Source organism: Canis aureus, chromosome 1 (assembly GCF_053574225.1).
Source record: "Canis aureus isolate CA01 chromosome 1, VMU_Caureus_v.1.0, whole genome shotgun sequence".
Taxonomy (NCBI): Eukaryota; Metazoa; Chordata; class Mammalia; order Carnivora; family Canidae; genus Canis; species Canis aureus.
This window is the reverse complement of record NC_135611.1, coordinates 58,853,744-58,874,665: the sequence shown is the minus strand read 5'-3', so window position 1 is coordinate 58,874,665 and position 20,922 is coordinate 58,853,744. Positions and strand designations below refer to the sequence as shown.

The 20,922-nt window shown below is 41.8% G+C and overlaps 1 protein-coding gene across 6 annotated transcripts in view; it reads right to left on the bottom strand.

Moving 5' to 3' along the window:
• The window catches only part of SLC35F1 (solute carrier family 35 member F1), a 389,817-nt gene that overhangs the window by 11,314 nt on the left and 357,581 nt on the right, over nt 1-20,922 (bottom strand). For all 6 annotated transcript variants that reach the window (XM_077900929.1, XM_077900939.1, XM_077900949.1 and 3 more), the window contains one exon: nt 16,125-16,279. In XM_077900929.1, coding sequence (XP_077757055.1) covers nt 16,125-16,279 — 155 coding nt within the window. The remainder of the gene's footprint in view (nt 1-16,124; nt 16,280-20,922) is intronic.

Here is a 20,922-nt window from a genome sequence, read left to right as displayed (position 1 = left end):
TGATAGAGGTAAGGAATAATAGACCTAGAATACAGGAGATCCCTAGGCATTCCTTAGTATTACCATGCCCTGTGATTATAGTCAATGGGAAATGTCAACAACCCAATCCAGGCAGAGCTACTCATGGCTCAGATCCTTCAGGGGTGTGTGTGTGTCAAACTTTTGATGCAGTGCTTGGCACATAGTAAATATTCAGTAAATGTCAGCTATTGTTAGCTTTACATCACAAAGAGTAAATGCTAAAGCACGGATAGATTTGAAAACTTTCCTTAATAGTTCTTTCTGAAAAGTTCAGCACGAATCAAATTGAACTGCAAATGCATTTATAGAATTGGCAACTTAAATGAAGGGTACAACAATCAATCCATCTGGAGCGGAAGGCTTTTCGTCAATGCAAATAACAAACTCTTGGTTTATAGTTTGAACTTATTTTTATGTTGAATTTTCTTGCAATGATGCATACTTACGTAAGTCACAGGAATCCTCATAAGTCCCTATTCTGCTTTGTTTTATTAATGTAGACCAACTACCCGCCACCACCCTCCATCCCCCCGCTGGCAGCACAAACGATCTTTGAGAATCCACGAGTCTATTTAAGTTTAGCAACTCATTTTGCTTCCTTGATGTCATAGGCTGAAAAGTGGCTCCCCCCAATACATCCACATCCTAATACCTAGAACCTCTGAATATTAATTATTTCATTTGAAAAAAGGGTCTTTGCAGATATGATTAGGCTAAACATTTTGAGATGACAGATTATCCTGTGGACTGAGTTGTGTCTACCCCACGCTAAATATGTATTTTGAAGCTATGACTTCCAGTGTGTCTTATATTTATAGATGGAACCTCCATGGAAGAAATTAAGGTTAAATGAGGTCATAAAGGTGGATCAATGTCCTCCATGAGACACGAGAGAGCTCTCTCTTCCACATCTTCCACCTCCATGTACACACATGGAGAAAAGCCCAAGTGAGGACATAGTGATCATGCCAGGAAGAGAGCTTGAACCTTGCTGAACTGAACCGCTGGACCCTGATCTGGGACTTGCAGCCTCCAGATGTGAGAAAAATAAATTTCTGCTGCTTAAGCCACTTAGCTTGTGGTATTTTGTTATGGTAGCCTGACACAGGCTACGTGGACCCTAAATGCAATCACAGGTATCTTATTAGAGGGAGGCAGAAGGAGATGTTAGACACACATAGAAGAAGGGTAGGTGAAGATGGAGCAGAGGGAGATTTGAAGACTGATAAAGCTATAAACCAAGGAATGCTGGCAGCCACAGCAGCTGGTAGAGGCAGGGAGAAGATTCTCCCCTAGAGACTGTGGGTGGAGCATGGCTTTGCTGAATTCTAGCTCGGTGTACGGTACATGCTGGATAGCTCGTTGGTGCAAGCATACGCTGAATGTCCCTGTTAACCACTATCTTGAAAATGTAGAAATTTTATGCTCCATTGGTATTCCTATCAGGCAGGATGCACAGCAGAACATATTATTCAGTGTTCAAGGTCAGGGGCTCTGGGGTGGCCAACCTGGAGTGTCTCCTTCATAATGAAGAGTGTTCTTGTGGCAGGCCTTGATTTTCTGGAAATGCTGGCCATGCAAGGAGGGGAAGGGCTACTGGGAGCTGCTAGGTTAAATTGCTATGATACAGAAACTGGCTGCACGTAGGTCTCAGCAGCAGATGCTCCCTGTGCATAAGTAAACCTACATCTTGATCGCTATCTCCGGGTCTTTTCTTTGGCCTCACTGAACCATCACGCACTCTAGGCATAGAGTCTGCTGGAGTGCAGTTGCATTCTCCCATGAAACAGATGTTGGACTTCTGGTCCTCTGAACTGTGAAGGAATAAATTTCTGTTGTCTTAAGCCACCAAGCTTGTGGTGATCTGTTACAGGAGCCATAGAGCTCATAGACTCCGTGATGACTTCATTCAATAACTGAGCTTAACTGTGAGCCCAGAACCTTGTTATCACCTTCCTGTCCATCAAGAAACACTGAGATTCTACTGTTTCAGGAGCTGGGGATGCAGTGATAAATAAGATGGATACAACTCTACTCTGTCTGGTGTGGGAGACAGCCTGAAAACAGCTGAAGGAATTAATCTGTAATATGACTTTGGGAAGCCCCATGAAGGAGACAAACAGGCGGCAGGGAGATGTGAGAGTCTGGTGGAAGCTACTTAGAGAGTGAGGGAAGTGTTCTTTGCAGATGATGACTGAAGTTGAGACTGAAGCAGCCATGAGAGGAGCTGGAAAAGAGCAGTCCAGGCAGAGAGACATGAAAAGCAAAGGTCCCAAGGAGGAAAGGGCACAGCTAGTTCTAGAACTGCAAGGGCAGCCAATGTCGCTGATGTCTAACACTTAGTAGTAATTCGTAGTTGAGTGCATGTATCCTCTGTGCCAGGCACTGTTTAATGGGATTTACACTATTCACCTTCCTGATAACCTCTGAGGAAGCTGCAATTATTTTCCCCTTTCTAAGAGAAAGACAAGGAAACAGTATGGAGGGCAAGTGTCAAGAGTGGAGGTTGGAGCCATAGAGCATAGGCACTCAGAAACAGTGTGGAGGCCAGCAGGGCACTAGAGGTCAGCAGGGCACTTGAAATTTGCTCCAAATGCAATGAGAAAGAAGGTGTTCAGCAGAAGAGAGTGTAATCTAATTGGTCTTTTGAAAGGATCACTCAGGCTGCTGGTGGGTGATTAGTTGTAAAGAGGAATAAGGGGACATAGGCAGACCAAGAGACTATTGCAGGGTTCTGCATGGGAGGTGATGGTGGTCTGAACTAAGATGATGGCAGTAGAAATAGAAAATAATGCATTTTAGTGGAGGATCAAAAGACAGAAATTAAGACTGAATCTCAATGACTAAGTTGACTGTTCTGAGGCATGTGATTCTTTTTTTTTTTTTTTATGTGATTCTTTTCTAAGCATTTCACATGGTGCATTTATTCCCTTATTTTCACATATAAACAGAGAAGATCTACACGTAACATCATCTATGGTACTAACATAAACTGTGTGTGCTGTTGTAGGTATAATTCTTGCCAATATTTATTCTAAAAAGTTCTCCCATTTCTCCATTGGTCTCCATTCTTTTTTTTTTTTCCAGATTTTGTTTATTTGACCCAGAGAGAGAGAAAGCACAAGCAAGGGGAGCAGGTGAGGGAGAAGCAGGCTCCCCATCAAGCAGGGACCCCATCGTGGAACTTGATCCTAGGACCCTGAGATCATGACCTGAGCTGAAGGCAGTTGCTTAACTGACTGAGCCATCCAGGTGCCCCGTTGGTCTCCATTCTTGCAACCTGAGAAGTATTCTAAGAAAGGAACCATATTTAGGAAAGCAATTAATAACAATACTAATTAAGTATGATAATCTTAGCAAAGAGAGCTACTGTCAACTTCCTCCAAAGTATTTTCATCTCTTATCATTTTTTAAAAAACCAACCCTTCACAGAAGTACAAAGCACTATGATGAACATCCTGAAGTTGAGGAAGCGGGAGGCAAGGCAGGTGCAGTAGAGTGCTTAGGGCATGGTCTTATCAGTGACAGCTGACATAGTACCCAAAGCCTTGACCCTCTACTTAATTCTCTTCTCATCTCCCAATTGCTTCATTAATTGAATTTCAATTAATAGTAATTCTTTTTGTTCTTTCATTCCTTATTTTCCAGCTTCTAAGAGCAATCCATGTCTCTATTGCATTGCACAAGAACTCAACGTTAATTCAACAGATCATGGAACAACCTTAATGGATTATTGATAAAGCTGGATGCTGTTCTTTCTCAATTCATAGAAATGAACAATCAACAAGAAATATTATCATGCCTATGGGAAGGGAAACCTTTGACAGAAAGAAAAATGAGCTCTCCTACAATCATATTGGAATTCTTTTTTTCCTTCTCTCACATGTACCTGGTAATGGCAGAAGAAATTAAGAGAAAAATGAAATAAATGGATGACTAATTGATGTGTATCACGAGTATCCCCATCTGTCACATGGGAAGTCATATAACGGTTTTAATAATTAATCAATTCTTTTTCTAAATAAAAAATTATTATCTGATGAATAGCTGACACTCTCTCCTAAATAACCCTCAACACTTCCTAATTCCAGAATATCACTAAGAAATACTGGCATTGCTCCCAGAATATTTGGTTTTTCTGCAATAAAATCTTACAACATCATTATCACTACATTTCTACAGTATTCTATAGTCCTCAAAATTCATGAAGTGCTATTAGAAATGTGACATTCAACAACATTGTTAGTTTCTTATTTCCTCTTTTTTTTAAAGATTTTATTTATTTATATTAGAGAGAGAGTGTGCGTGCACAGCATGAATGGGTAGGGACACAGGGGCAGAAGCAGACTACTCACTCAGCAGGGAGCCCAATGTGGGGGCTTGATCCCAGGACCCCGGGATCATGACCTGTGCTGAAGGCAGATGACTGAGCCACCCAGATGCCCCTCTTATTCCCTCTTTAAATTAAAATTTATACTTGTTATAAAAATAAAATTGCATTAGGAGTTAAGAACATTTTGAACTTTGAGTTTGTTACTATTATAGGAACATGTTTTAAGAAGTCAGAATCTAGAGGTGTCCCCTAAATTTGGTGTTCCTCAACTGACAGAACCACAACCATCCATGATGTCTCTCTCTCTGTAACTTTGAGGGAGATGGGAATGGTAGACACCCCCAAACTGTAGAGAGATCTGTCACTTGAAATGTTCTTCTTTACTGTCAGATTAACTTGTGCATATAAGGGCCTCTTTTCTCTAGACACGTGAATCTGGGAAAGTTAATTTGATGATATTATTGTCATTATCTGATATTGCTGGTTCTTCTGAGGCACACTATACACATATAACATTTGGAAGGCACTCCATGTCTACAGATACCTTTGCTCCACCCTGCTCTGTAAGAGATGGCTTTAATATCCCTTCCTTTTCACATCCTCTCTCAGGGCTACTGTCTTGCATTGGGACCCCACTCATTCCTCTCTGTAAAATGAAAACAATAAACCAATAAGCTGAAGACTGCATGCATACCGTGGATAGCCTTATAACAAAACTAACAGATACAGCCTTCGATGCCACCAAGAAAGCACATACACCACTTATTCTATAATAATGAGATAGAAATGACTACAATTAGCCATAAAAGCAAGTCTGTCCACTTGAAGGGCAAAGAGTTTCATAACATTTGGTTTACAGCTTTATTAATGACACACTTTGCAGAGGAAATGGTTGTTTCCGGGTGCTGAAGATTAGTGAAAAGTTTGCAAGGACAGGCATAGTTTACCTTGGGGGTTAGTAAACCAACAAATGTGGCAGCTGCTTGGTTTTGTAAAGTTTTATTGGAAGATAGCCATGTCCATGGAAGCACTGAATGGCTGTGACAGAGACTGCTTGGTTTGTAAGGCCTGAAATACGTATAATCTGATCCCTTACAGACCAGTTTGCTGAGCTCTGTGCATGTAGACACATCAACAATATAAATATAGACATGGAAATATAGTATGTGATGATGACTCAATTCACAATTTTACTGTGGAATGGCTTATGAATAATAAAGCCGAATGTTAGATATGATTTTTCCTATGAATAGAATAAGTTTTTCAGCAAGTGTTCAACCCCTGATGTGAGCTCCACTCTTACACTCCCCCACTCCCCCATGATACTGTAATAGCTACTATGACATTGAACTGGTTTTTCTAATCTCCATGTCCCCTTAAGATGTTCTCTAAGCAATCCATCAATTCAACCAAAGGATGAATCAAAATAGTGGCCTACTAGTGTGGAATCTATTTTTATTTTTAGTTTTTGTAAAAAGTTTTTCAGCTGGTTGCATCAACTTGAGAGGTAAAGCATCCATATCAATCAACAGCTTTTTTGCTTCTTATGTGAAAATTCCTAATGTTCAGTCTTGAAAAGTGAAGTCTAACCTTTAATGTTTCTTGTAGAAATAAGCCTTTCATTGAATAAATCGTTGCTGAACACTTACTGTGTCAGGCACTGTACTAGATCCCAAGGATCCAGCAGGGAAGGAGACATGCCCTGCCCTCTGTCATCCAGAGCTTACTACTTACTTCTTACATAAGGTCAGTCCTATTATCTAAAGGCAGGACTGGTTAGTACACAAAGGAAATACCAGTACAATCAATAACTGCTGAGACAGATCCCCACAGAGCAGTGGGAAGCAGCTACGCTCCTGCACATTAATGCCTGGTTCCACGCAGCATCCAGAAGGCCCTGGATGTGAAACCGCTAACCAAATTTACATTCAAATTCAACTGAGTTACCTTGCTAAATTTGATACTCCACAGAATGGTTTACAATGCATTTATTTTTAAAATAAAACCACATCCCCAAATAGATTTAAACGGGAAAGAGACTAGACATATGACTAAGTTAGGGCTTAGTGATAGAATGAGTAAAGAGTTTTAGTTATGTGAAAATAATGAGGAAAACAGACCCAAAGAAGTGCTATCCCTTTGTGCTCCTGTATGTCCATTAAAACTAATAATAAACCATTTAGAACCTTCGAAGTCTCTGGTTGCAATTTGGGCCCATTTTTGAATGGCAGAGATTTATATTTAGATCCCTTTTTATTAGAAGGGTATTGCTAGCTTTATGCAGTTTCAAAGTAAAAATAACTTCATTGTTTTATGATTGTAAGACTACTGTATGCATATTATTTCACCAATATGTAATTTATGCGATACTTAAAAATGTGCAGAACATAAAATATAAGCACTCAAAATTCTACCATCCTTAATAATGGCATTATTTATTGAATGTTCACTGTGCCAGATACAGCAGTAAGTGATTTACTTTTCTATACAGGGAGCCCTGAGGCCACCAGTTACACAGTATCTACTCTTGCGATTCTCATTTGCTGATGGTGAAATTATAGAAGAGAGAAGTTAAGTAACTTTTGCACAAGGCTGTATAACTGGTAGCATCAGGGGTTCCTGCATAGAATTCAGGGGTGCTGTAAACCTAGGCATAAACCCTGGATTTTTATTTTCACTGATCTCTAACCGACAGCATTTCTTCGTTATAAATGTAAGCAATGAGCTACATTAGTATTAGCAGCACTTTAGACTTTGAGCCAACGTAAATCACATATATTTTCATATCACATATCACATTACAACTGCTGCAGATCTTTCCAGATCTGTACTCATCACTGCTTTGAAATGACAGTAGTTATTAGGTGTGCTGGATCCTGTGATTTGTATATCACTATATCATCACATTTAATAATATTTTGATGACTCTATTTTAATATAACCAGCCTGCTTTGTAATGCTACTTATTTTATTTTAGACATTTAAAAACATTGTGAAAGGGATCTCTAGGCTTTACCAGACCAATACAGGGGCCCATAGCACAGAAAAGTTAGGGACCTACTGGTAGAGAGGGAATTGAAATTAGCACCTGGGTGGTCTGACCCTGGAGCTTGGGCTCAGGCACACAACCACTCTGCCATTCCGTCTGCCGCTGGACTCATGTTCACATTTTGGTGAATATACTTTCAGATCTCTCTCGAATTTGGAGAGAATAGGCTAAGTGGTGATTAGGCAAACTTAGGAAAAAGCCAAGGAAACATTCTCAGGAACAAAAACCCTTTCCCACTACCTCATATTCTCAAAGAGGCAAGAGTGGGAGAGGATTGGAATCTACCGTTATCTGGGGCTCTTTGGAGAACTGCAGTAGGGGGAGGGGGTATTTCAAGCGACCAAGGAATTGCACCCCTGGGAGTGCAATAGGTCATAGGCCAACCTGACCTACAAGTGTAAAGACATAAGAGATATTCTCAAACAAAAAGAGCCCCTTGTAGGCTCTTTCTGGGGAAACTCTCAAACGACTGAATGACAGAATCCAGTAACTCAAACGACTGAGAAGGACTTGGGAGCAGTGCTTAGGTTTTCAAAAAACAAAACAAAACAAATCCCAATAACTATAAAGTTCCGAAAAAACAAAATGTAACCTAGGAAAATTATCTTTTGAATATGAATAAATACATGTTTTCAAGGAAGCAAAGACTTGGGAGATACTGGCCCTATGAACAGTTCCTAACAGACCCACCACCAGCCCGATGGCATTTTTTCAGTGACTATGAAGTCTCCCTTTCTTCAAGGCACTTGACTACCATCTGTGGGAAAATATTCCCTAGAGATGAACAAATTGCACTGTGGACAGCCTGTGCAACCATACCATTGCTTTCTGACACTATCAGTAGTGATGAAATCCAGCCAACTAAGAGATAAAGTAAAATAAAGAATTCAGAAAAGAAGAGCCTGCATTTCAGGGGAATGGGCTTAAAATCCCTAGGGCTTATACTGATAAAAATTGACTCTAAAATCATTGCTAATATAAAAACAGTATAAAGAAGTCAGGAAATGAGGGAGGGACAGTATTACCTTTCATAGAAGGCAGTACATAAAAACTCTCAACACTTTAAATATAGAGTTGAAAACAAGTCTATCCACAGTAGCCCCTGAAGATGTGAAGGGTGGTGGCTCTGCTTCAGCCTTTATGTTTGAGCCAACCTTTGTTCTTCATCTCAGCAAGCTGATGCTCTGATTTCTGTGAGCTTGTGTCATTAATATTCTAGTCCACAGGAGATGGACACACATGGGTCTGGTGACAAAATTAGGTATCTGAGTATGTAAGAAGAGGCTGGACTCTGCATCTGGTGACAAACACATCCCATGCATTCTCTTGGGAGACAATAGCTGGTTTTTCCTGGCTCCACTCCAGTGCAACCACAAGCCTTTCCACTTGAGGCTTCTGCAACTCCTCTAGCTCGTTCCATTTTTCCCTACAGCTAGCTTGTCCTGATGACGTGAGTTCACAGTATTTGTTTGTGATGTGGAGTTTATGAATAGATTTACGTAAAAGAAGTTTTGACTTCTGCCCATAATTCTGGACTTGCCTCACAATGTATCTCCAATTTCTTTAATCCTTCCAATATTCCTAGTAAATGGAAATTGCTGATGTAGCAGAGATTGGCTATGTGTCCACTAAACCTATTTTTTTTTCTTCCTGGACAAATAACTTAACTACATTTCCCAGATTCCCTTGCAATTAGGTGGGGCCAAGAGACTGAGTTCTGGCTAAAACAATGATGAGGAGGTTATGTATACTACTCTAGACACAGCCATAAAGGTCTCCAGGCTGTCTAAACAGACAGCTCTGCAAAGGACTTCAAAAACCTAGCCTAGGGGCTGGCAAACTTTTTCTTACAGGGCCAGAGACTAAATGTTTTGTGCATTGTGGCTTGTGCATTACATGGCCTCTGTCATGACTATTCAGTGCTGTTGTTGTAGAGCAAAAGCAGCCACAGTTAACATAAAAGAAATGGGCATGGGTGTACGCCAATAAAACTATATTCACAAAAACAAGGGGCTAGGTCACAGATCACAGTTTGTTAATCCCTAGAGGATGGCAGAGCCACAAGATGGAAGGAGTCCAGGTTTCTGAATGGTTGCACGGAAAGCACTTTCTTCCACCCACAGAAGGTAGCAACACTTACCCTTACTAATTTAGCAAGATGGAGACCTTAAAAGGCACTGTACTGAGTTTCCAGGCTGGGGGAAACCAGGTTCAAACGTTCATTGCTCTATTACCTCGGTATTTCATGTGAAATGCTTTGGGGGCCTCAATGATGCCAATTTCCCCAATTCTCTACTAACCAGAGACAGTTTAAAAAATATGAAAAGAGTCATAAAGGCTAAGTGTTAATTTTAAAGTCTCCCATTTATAATTACATTTTAGTACTATTAACTTAAAAATCATAGCCTTTGAAGATGCCATTCTCACAAAAAAGAAATATAACAAGCTGCTCATGAGGGTACTTTTGTAAGTAAGATGTGCACTACCGCTTTTATGCTCATCGGCTGCCACAGGCTGAGGCTGCCTGGCCTAGCTTTTCAAGTGAAGTTCCATTACTCAAATTGCTCAGCACTGCAGAGGATCAACACGGTTGCTTGGCTCCAGATTCTGATCCACAGCTAATGAAAGATTCCACTGTTAACGCAATCTCTGCAAACTCTCTGGCATTGGTGCTCAGATGTTAAGGATGCTTGAGATTGCTGGGCTATTCAAGTTTCAGTAGTTTGGACTCTGAGCCTTTGCATTAATCCACTTGGTGATTTTTGGTGTTCTTGTCATCTTTATTTATAAATGAAAAGTTAAGCACCAAAACAGTACCTGGCACAGAGCCGGCATAGAATAAATAAATATTTGCTGAATGAAGTCCTTTTAAATTTTGTGTGTAATCCTATATTATTAAATTATCTCCACATCCTGGGTGATTAAACTTTTCTTGCCAAATCTCTTATAACAACAACAACAACGAGAACAACAAAACCAGTAAGTCCAACTGGCACGCGTGGGATCAAATTTTTAGTGGCTGACCGAAGGGGTCAGGGAGGATCATGGGACTCTACACCTGTCCTCGTAGGGTGTAATCTGGATTGCTGCAATAGGTAGTTGACAATGCAAGAAAAGTTTATGATTATTTGTCAAAAGCAACTCACAGTAATTACAAAAAGAAAAAATGTATGGGGTACAAAGATGAGGCAACACCATGCAGCACACTTTCTAATGAACACATGCAGATGAAATTCCAAAATATTCCCCTTGAATCACAGCACCCGGAGTAGCTGAAGTAGCCTAGTTGGATGCATGATTTTGACATTTCTCTCCCCCTCTTTTTTAGTAGTGAATATTTGGATGACAAAAAAAATTTTCCCGATGGAAGACTGTAAGTTGTGGGAGGCCTTCCTTTCCTAAAATGTTACTTTTCCAACAGGATCAGCTGCGGTTTCAGGCTGTCGGTGTGGGGAACCATATAAGCCAGTGGCGTAAGGGGAGCATTTAAAGGGAACTTGGAGAGAATTTATAATGTTCATGTCTTCTCTATCAATTTCATGTTTGTTTTGATACAGCTACAAACATAATCGCTTCTTATGAAACTACTCCCAACTTTATTGTAGCTATTCTGTGGCATATTAAGGCTTGAAAAAGTAATAGCAAAATGTGCGGAGTAAGCCATTTTCTGTTTTAAATGTCAAGCAAAAGGGAATATTCTGCATACTCAACATCGCCTGCTATTTTCCTGAAGAATGTTCAGCATAGGATGGCATACTGTAAAAGAATTTATTGGTATTTTATCTTAACAGCCCCCAAATGTTTGGTATTTATGGCTACCACGTAAAAAGTCTATTATAAGCAATGAGAGAATCAAGGAACTCAGCTGACAATGACTGGTACATTTGTATGCATGAGATCCAGTTTTGCCTTTTCAAACAAGGAGTAAGAGTAAAACTCAACGAAAAAATTGTTAAAAGGTACACCTCGTTACAAAGTCTTGAAAAAAAAATGGAATGAGTTAGGGATGACCAATCCAGAGGCATGCATTTAATCAGAGAAATGCATCACTACTGGTCACTATTTATAAATTATCTACTCCCTCCAAACACTCCATAAGCCACGTCTCATCGCCTTGAAACTGGAAAAGAATAAATAACTGGTCCAAAGTACTTAAAGAGTAAAAAGAAGGCGCACTTTAAATCTCCCTCGACTTGGCAGGCCGTGCTCTGCTTCCCACACCAGGAGGCTGAGTTCATACTTCACCCAGGAGGCATCCAGTAGCCCTCCTGCCCCAAACCTTTTTCTCCACGCATGACTGAGTGTTGTTCTCTTTGTTAAAATCACATACGAGCAGGTAACCACAACGACTTTAAAAATCAGTTGGGAAATTCAACAGAGCACAGTGCCTGTCTAGATGGAGAATGTGTCTTTATTGGCCACTTGCAGCTTCTAGAGAGCTCAGCCTCATGTCTCAGCTGGCCAGGCTTGGAGCCAATGTACCCTCACTTATCTTGGTGTAATTATGAACACTCCTCTTGTGGTAGGTGGAATAATGGCCCTCAAAGGTGTTTGCATCCTAATCCCCGGCACCTGTGAATATGTTACTTTCTGTGGTAAAAGGGACACTGCAGATGCGATTAAATCAGGGGAGATTATCCTGGATTATCTGGGTGTACCCAATATGATCACACAGGGTCAGATTTGAAGATGTGATACCGCTGGCTTTCCAGATAGAGGAAGGGGCCACAAGCCAGGGACTGCAGACAGCCTCTAGAAGCTAGAAGGGGCGAGGAAACAGATTCTTTCCCTAAAGCCTCCAGAAGCCACATAGCTCTGTTAGCAGTTTTAGCCCAGTGAGACTTCTGACCTCCATTGCTGCACGATAATAAATCTGTGGTGGTGTAAGTCACTAGGTGGTAATTTATGAGAGTAGCCATAGGAATCTAATCCTTTCTGTTTCAAAAGTGTCCTGTTTGTGCATTTAATATAAGGGGATAGAGTTTATAACTGATTGAGCTCTAACCTTGAAAAGCCAACACATCATCAAATTGTAAAGCTCTCATGTAAATCCCTTCCTGAGTTTCAGGCTTTGGGGGATCTCTGAGGCCCAATAAAACTCACTTCCTATACTTTCCATCGATTGCTATAGATTTAGTGTTCTGGATTTAGTACTATCATCAGGTAATAAGAACAGAAATATGTAACAATCTCTCAAAAGCCTTGTAAAATAGAGTTTGTAAGAGCGCTATCCCATGCAGGCTGACTAATGCAGAATCTAGTCATTTGCCTCCCTGGGACACGGGGCTTTATTGTCCAGTCAACACAATGCATCTTTTGCAGAGAAGGTGCAGACAGTGGACTGATGGGTGGGAAGGGAATGGATTTTTTTCCAAGGGTGGAAAGCGAGAAAAAGCAAATAATCAATGTTGGGCCGGAGAGGTTCATTTAATCATTGAGTTCTGCCTGGGTAAGCAACATCTGTGAGCAAATAGCCCTCCCCTTTCAACTTGCAGATATTTATAATCAGACCAGAAGATTATTTAGAGTAAAGACATCATGATTAAGTGAAGGAATAAACTATAAGTGCAGACTGTAGAAAAACTCAATGAGAGCTCAGGGGTGATTGGTCAATCCTCTGTACTAAAGTGTGTACTAAACAACTGTACGTCTGGCCATTGGACTCTTGGGTGTTTATTTCAGGGCAATGACAACTGTTCATACACGAACCTGTACATGGATGTTCAGAGCAGCTTTATTTATAATAGTCCCAAATAGAGAAAACCCGGATGTCCTTCATGGAAGGAATGGTTAAATAAATCGTGGGACATCCATATCATGGACTAGTGCTCAGCAATGAAAAGGAATGGGCTAATGATATATGAAACAATCTAGATGAATCTCTAGAGAATTATGCTGAGTGAAAAAAAGTCCAACCCAAAAGGTTACACATCAGTTCCATTTATAGTTCCATTTATATACCATTCTTGAAGTGACAAATTTAGAAAAATGGGGAATAGAAGCAAGGTTTGGCAGCATTATGGAGGTGGGTGAGCGTAGGTAGGCATGGCTGTGAAAGACAACAGGAGCCTCCCTGGTGGGGGTGAAATTGCTTCGAATACTGTTGGCCTCAGTGTTGATATCCTGACTATGCTATAGTTTCGCAAGATGTTACCAATGGGGGAAGCTAAGTAGAGGGTAAATGGGATCTCTCTGTATTATTTCTTAAAACTACATATGCACCTATTCTTACCTTGGAAATTTAATTAAAAAAATTAAGGAATCAATTTTAACTAGAGAAAATACTTATTGTGTTGAATCAATTGTTGCATTAAAGAAATTTACCTGTTAGATAGTAACAAAATCTGTGTATATAGGGAAACATTGTTTTAAGAGGTAAAAACACCCATTACACCTCCAAACTGATGAATGCAAGAATTCAATTTTCAGATACGATAGCCTGTCGTCTGATGGCTTGATGAAGGGTTACTACATGGTTTCCTCTTCTGCAAACTTCCTTATCCTAACACACAGATGCTGGGGGGTTAGTACCCTCTGACCTGAGGCATCAGCTTCTTAATTTCTGATGCTCGGTCACGGGGAGAGCCCCAGAGTCTAGCCAAAAGTCAGTGCAGGCGGAAGGAGTGACATTCATACAGGGATGGGCACCCTTCAGGTAGCCCTCTCAGCTGTTTGTTCTCAAAGTCAAAGAACATGAGCTTCACCAGGGAGCCTATCAAGAGTGTAGACTCCCCCAGACACATCCCCCCATACAGGTTCTGTGGCTCTGAGGTGACCCATGGATCTGCACTGTTTGCAAATCCCCCAGTGAAGGTAGACTTGCAGGGATACTGCGGTGGGGACACGGAGGGCCGGGCCAGACTGGATCTGGGCTGCCCGGAAAACTTGCTCCAGTCCTGAGTCAGAGCAAGAGGTTCTAGGGGTCTTTCCTGAAGGAAGATTAAAGTGATCTGTCTAGTTCAGGAGCTTATAAAAACCACCACAGGAATAACTGCTGGGAATCCAAGTCCCACTTGGGAAGGTGCTAGATGCGGATGCCTAGCTGTAGAGTCGAGAAGAAAAATGACAGCCACTGGCTCCGACCCAAGACCAGGGCCAGGTGGTCCCCAGAGCTCTGGAAAAGAATTGGGTGTGTTGCAGGGGGCTCTCAGGGGAGCCAGTCTTCCCAACCATGCAATGGGGGACAAGGGGGACCAGACTGTGACTTTACTTTTTGCCCTAGTGAGGGCCAGGGTGTGCTCAGGACACCGAGATTGTACCATCTAGACAAAACAAATTACAGACAGTGTAGAAAGGCTGTCCAGTCCTTTCAGCTGTCATTTTGGCCACCGCACTGGGCACAGGGCTCCTCGTAAAACAGGGACTCAGCACTTTATCTCTGTCATTGCCACAGCCAGTCTCTCCACCTCTCCTCTTCCAGGTGCGCTTCTGGGCCTCTGTGCTAACCTTGTTTGTGACCTCTCTTCCACCCCGTCTGCCCTACTCAGTCTGTTTCTTGGCTATGACTTTGGCTTATCCAGTTATATTTCTTTTTTTCTTTTTAAGATTTTTAAATTTATTCATTCACGAGACACACACACAGAGAGGCAGAGACACAGGCAGAGGGAGAAGCAGGCTCCTTGCAGGGAGCCCGATGTGGGACTCGATCCCTGGACCCTGGGATCATGCCCTGAGCCAAAGGCAGACCCTCAACCACTGAGCCACCCAGGCACCCCTCCAGTAGTATTTCTGATTATTCACTTCAGCTGCTTTGCCTCTGGTCCTCTCAAGCACATACTCTTTCTAGCTCAGCATTTCTCAGGGAATTTCCAAAACCAGTTTGACCTGGTTGAAGCCTGCCCACCAAGAGGCCACATCAGTGGGCCCCACCCATGGGCCAGTGGTGTTACCTGTAATATCACCGGTGAAGCCCTTGGCTAAAAATGGTCAGAGTAATATCGCTTCCTTCTGTCTCTTCTTTTCCTGCTCCTATTTTGGTCTTTTCTGGTTTGGATACTTCATACTCATCCTTTCTCACCCTGCTCATAGTCTCCCCTGACCCTTATCTTGTAGGACTAGTGAAGGGATGGGAAATGGGTCTCTTCTCCTATCTCAATCCTCATGGATTGTTCAATGTCGGAGGTGAGTACATTGTTTACAGGATAGCATCTGACTTCAGGGTGCCATAACCGATGAGTCCTGTGTGCCGTGGGTGGGCATACTTCCTTCTTTTCTTGGGGCTGATAGCTGAACTGCAAATGTTTCACAAGATCTCTGCATTCATTTACTCCAAGCCCTAAGCTTTCAATAAAGAAACATTATTCCGAGTCTATTAGCATTTTCCATTCCTGCTTGCTATGAAAATGTCTGCAAAACAGAAATTGCAGGAACTGGATCTTTTCTCTTTGGTAGAATCCATTTTGTGGTGAGAGTTTGGGAACTGTGCAAATCTTCTTAGCTTTAAGCTGGAAAAAAGAGTAGCTTCTGGGGTGCACAGTATCAGAAAAAGTGCCTCCTACTATCCTAAAGCCCTTCTCTCCATGGTAGTTTATCTTTCACTATCAAGTGCCTGTAGTCATTAGTCTCTTGTGACAAAATGTTGCCTCTGTCCTAGCAGAGGTGTGAATACCCAGATCCCCGGGGTGGGCACACCGAGTTGCACTCCATAGCAGGGCATTCCCACCTCTATGTGTTATTTCTCACCAGGTGTCATCTTCACAAAGGAGCACTGACTCCACTTACCTTGTAGTGGAAGAGAAACAATCCGCAGAACAGGCTGTACAAATCTGCTGTGAGCAAGGAGAGGTTGACCGAAGTGGCGCTGGTTTTCTTTATGACGACTGGCATGAAGCTGTAGAGACCGAACATGCAGGCACTAAAGCCAACGTAGAGCAGTCCTGGGGGGACAGGAAAGAGAGGTGACATGACGGCCTTGCCCGGGGCTCTGGGTACCCACAGTGTGTGGAAGAAGGGGGCCACTGCACAGCGTTTACCACTCTCACAGGGAGTTTTTCCTCGTTTTGCTAACTGATTTTATTATTGGGTCATATACAGTTAAGCCATAAAATAAAAAGTAAAAATCTTCATGTGGAAAACGAACTTTCTGCTTCACACCACAGAGCTGATACTTTGCTTCTTCTGGGAAGGAGTGCCTCTTAGTGGCTAGAGTCAGAATATGGGGTCAAGGCTTCTTAATTCTATTCCAAAGGAATACTTTTACTATCTAGGTCTTTCCTTTTTTTTCCCCCTATGTCTTTAAAAGATTTTTTTCTTGAATTTTTTTTTGTTTGTTTGCAAAGCAGGAACAAAATACTTGGTTCCATGTATTGCTCACAGTGACGAATAACGATGTAGTCCTCAAAATGGAAGCGCTTACACAGCACAGAGATGTGGGTGGACTCAGTCAGAAATGGAATCCTAGCTGTGTGACCTTGGGTGGACCACTTCATTTTCTGAGTGCAAGATGACCTGTGAGTTTTTTCCAGATTTGTGCATCCTGTTTAGTCCTATACCCCAGCAAACAGAGTCCTACGTCCCCATCGCCTTCCCTAGCATACTGTGGGTTCTCACATGTAGGCTCTGTTCTCTTAGAAGTTGTTAGGTAAATGCTTCATAGACCATCAGAGAACTAAGTTTTGTAAAACAGAAGATTTTTAACAAGTCCTTCAAATGTTATATGGTCAGCCTCCCATCCTCTAAAATTCTCTCTCATTATAGCTAGATTTACGATTGCTAATACTAATTCCATAAATACACAATTTTGCTGGGTCCCAGCAGGAGTTTATGGCTAAATGTAGAACTTGGTTCACCTTTTTACTAGGTGGTGATAGACTACAAATGTACAAAAATAATGTTCATTCTCTACCTCGACACAATAAAGCATAGAACAAACATAAGTAATGTAATTCAGTGGATCTTTGGGCGTTTTAATATAATAAAAGTATCCAACTTTTCCAAAGGAATCCTTGATTAAAAGTGTCCAGTGTAGGCTGTGGGATGATTGCTTTGTCTGACTCTTGCGAATTTGGGAGGATTTGGTAGGTACTGGACACCTAGTCCCTTTGCCTATGAAGACTAGTGACCCTCTGAAGGGAAATTTGGTTGCCCCATATGAGAAGTATATGAGGGCATAAATCATCATTCTATACATTTCTGATTCTCAATTTAAGGACAGCCTCGTCAAATCTATAGAAAAAGATTATTTTGAACATTAAGTAAGCAAATTCAGTACAACAGCCCCCTCTAGTGTGGTGGAGATGCCCTAAGAGGAAACCAGAACTACTTTCCTTATTCGGTAAAATACAAGTCCTCTTATGGATATTCCGTCACAGTGATATCAGATGGCTTTTGACTCTCCATCAGAAGTTTTAATTCCCTCAAAGCAGTCAATTTTCTCGTAATTGGGTTTTATACTACTGATAATTCGTTTTCCTTTTAACCAAGTTACTAAAAGTACAATACTAAATAATTTAGGATCAATACAGGAAGAGACATAAAATTAATTCAGTATTCCATCAAAAAATCTGGGATTAAAAGACTAAGGAACAAGCTATCTCCTTATGCTAATCTACTAAAATTCCACTAAAAATAATCAAACTAGGTCACAACATAGTCAAGGCACCAGAGCCTTTTTTATTTACTTTTTTTGATAGCATCACTGATTTAGATTAAATATGATTGAGCCAGGAAGCTCCAGATTCAAACCCTTCCATCATCTTGCCTGTCTTACATGTGGGATCTGTTGTTTAATATTCACTCAATTATTCAACCACGTAGTCACTCGGTACTACTCTACCCTCGGCTAGCAAAGCAATGGAAAACAGAATAGAGGAAAAACTTAGAGTTGCTTTAGTGCAAAGAAAGGAAAAAAGGGTTCCCTTTCGGGAATGGTAGAGGGCTTGCTTCAGGAAGGGTGACTAGCTAAGGCTTCCTTGTGTAAGAGGACTAAGAGGAGATGGCCAGGGAGGAGCCAGGGCAAGGACATTTTAGGCAGGGAGATCTGCAAGTGAAAAACCCTGATGACAGGGCCTGAGGTGTTCCAGGAGCTGCCAGGGGCCAAGACATCTGTGCAGAATGAACAGAATGGGGCAGTGGGAAGGGATGATGGTGGAAAATTAGGCAGAAGATGGATTTTGTGGGGCCTTGTAGTCTAGGAAGGAAATGGACATCTTATTCTGGTGGTAACAGGAAGCCATTGAGGAGCCGGTAGCAGGTGGCTCACACCTGATGCACATCTTTAAAAGATGGCTCTGGCTGCTGTGTGTGTGGAGGTGGGGTGGCAGGAGAAAGCATGGCAGTCCAGGAGAGGTGCAGTGGCCTAGTCCAGGCAAGAGATGCTGGCGGCTTTGCTCAGGATGGCAGGGGAGATGAAGGACAGTGGCTGGGTCTGTGGAGATGCAGCAAGCCCTGGTAGCAGACTGGAGAAAGGGGTCCTCAAGGATACCATGGGTTCTTGTGAGAACCCATGACTTTCTGGTTAATTTAGAATTATGGCCCCTTTACCGAGATGGAGAGAATTGAAGAGAGGACAGATTTTCAGGGGAAATAAAAAAGCTCCATTTTGAACATGTTAGTTTTAGATGCTCATGCCCCAGATCTGTCCAGGAGGGAGCTGGATATATAATTAGCAGGCTCCGAGAAGAGGTAACTGTACCCTTGGTGAGCCACGGAGAGTAGGGAAACAGACACACAGTGGAGTTTTGCTCTACTCGTCAGGTTACATCAGGTGTGCTTCAAGCTTAAACACTCTAAACCTATCTCTAAAAACTGCAGAAATTAGAGAGGCGGGAATGGAAGATCTACACCATCAGAGTTCATCACTTTTTTAGGTCAACCAATGTTTTTGTGTGTGAACATCCTGTTTGGTGAGCAACGCATGGTCCGCCAGATGAACTTATGATTCCATTGAAGTGGGAATGAGAATGGCTGCAATTTGCTGATGTGCCGTCTGTAGGTGGACATTAGCTTGTCAATGGCTGTTCACAACACATCTGAAGACCCATTGTGCTGTCCGTGCAGGGTTTTCAAACAATCAATCAGTGTGATCAAACAAATTAACTGAATAATTTTTTTTGACTGACAACTATACCATGGCTGCCACAATCTCATTGATAGACAAGGCATGTGTATAGGCATTTCTTATTTGCAATGTTTTCTCCCTCACAAAAGACAGAAGCATTTGGTAGCTTGTGTCCTCATGCCCTAAAGAGACTTAAGTTAAAGAAATTAGAGGGACTCCTGGGTGGCTCAGTGGTTGAGCGTCTGCCTTTGGCCCAGGGCGTGATCCCAGGATCCGGGATTAAGTCCTGCATCAGGCTCCTTGTGGGGAGCCTGCTTCTTCCTCGGCCTGTGTCTCTGCTTCTCTCTCTCTCTGTGTCTCTCATGAATAAATAAATAAAATCTTAAAAAAAAAAAAAAAGAAATTGGAAAGAATACTATTGGTTAAGACTGATTGTGTGCTTGTCACATGCCATGTACTTTACATACATTAATTAATATCTACAACAGCAGAACACCACTACTATTATTACCCCCCTTTATACAGAGAAGGAAAGAGGCTAATGAGTATATCAGTTAAGAAACCCCAACCACACCACAGGTTTAATACAGGAAATTTAATTTGGGGCAAATTTAATTTAATTTGGGTAAATTTAATTTAAAAGGTGCTTGAGTGGGTGACAGGGGAAAATGGGATGATGAGGCGCCTTGGAGATTAGCAACAGCAGTGATGTCCTCACACTCCCGGAGCCACAGAGATCCAGGGAGGAGACCTTGTTACCAGGAGTCAGAAGGCAGGAAAGCCCAGAAAGGTACAATCACAGAGGGCACTCAGCCATTTCTAGAGACCTGACTCCAAAACAGAGAGAAACAGGGGACACACCCTGGTTTCTTTCTTCTTCCCACCCTCCAACCCCCTCCTGTCTCCCGTTGGCCAAATCTAGCAGGAAGCCACTTAAAGGACAGCCTGGGACGTGTAGTTGCATGAGTCAGCCTGTGCAATGCAGAGCAGAGGAAGCGTAAGAAACAGATAGATCTGTGAATAAACAGGAAACACCAGCGCACAGAGGGTAACTTGCCCTCAGGACACACGCTGTTGGACTTTAAATTCTGAGCACATCTCAGGTGTGCTCAGAATTACTGTTTAATTATTCTATATCTATATTGTTTAATTATTATGAAGAGAAATGGGGCTTTGATGGAGCATCCGACATGATTCTAATGAGCGTGTCATCTTATATATAGTACATATATGATAAACACATGATATATGATGTACCTTCAGGTATGATAGACACGATACACACGTGTATGTGTAGTATGTGTCTGTGTGTGCTGAATAGGTTTTATCTCATTCCTTTGGGCTCCAGTGTTTTGTCTTTCACTTTCCTTTGAATATACCAGATTTTTAAAACATTTTTAATTTTTTAAAAAAATATTTTATTTATTTATTCATGAGAGACATAGAGAGAGAGAGATAGAGGCAGAGACACAGGCAGAGGGAGAAGCAGGCTTTGTGCAGGGAGCCTGACATGGGACTTGA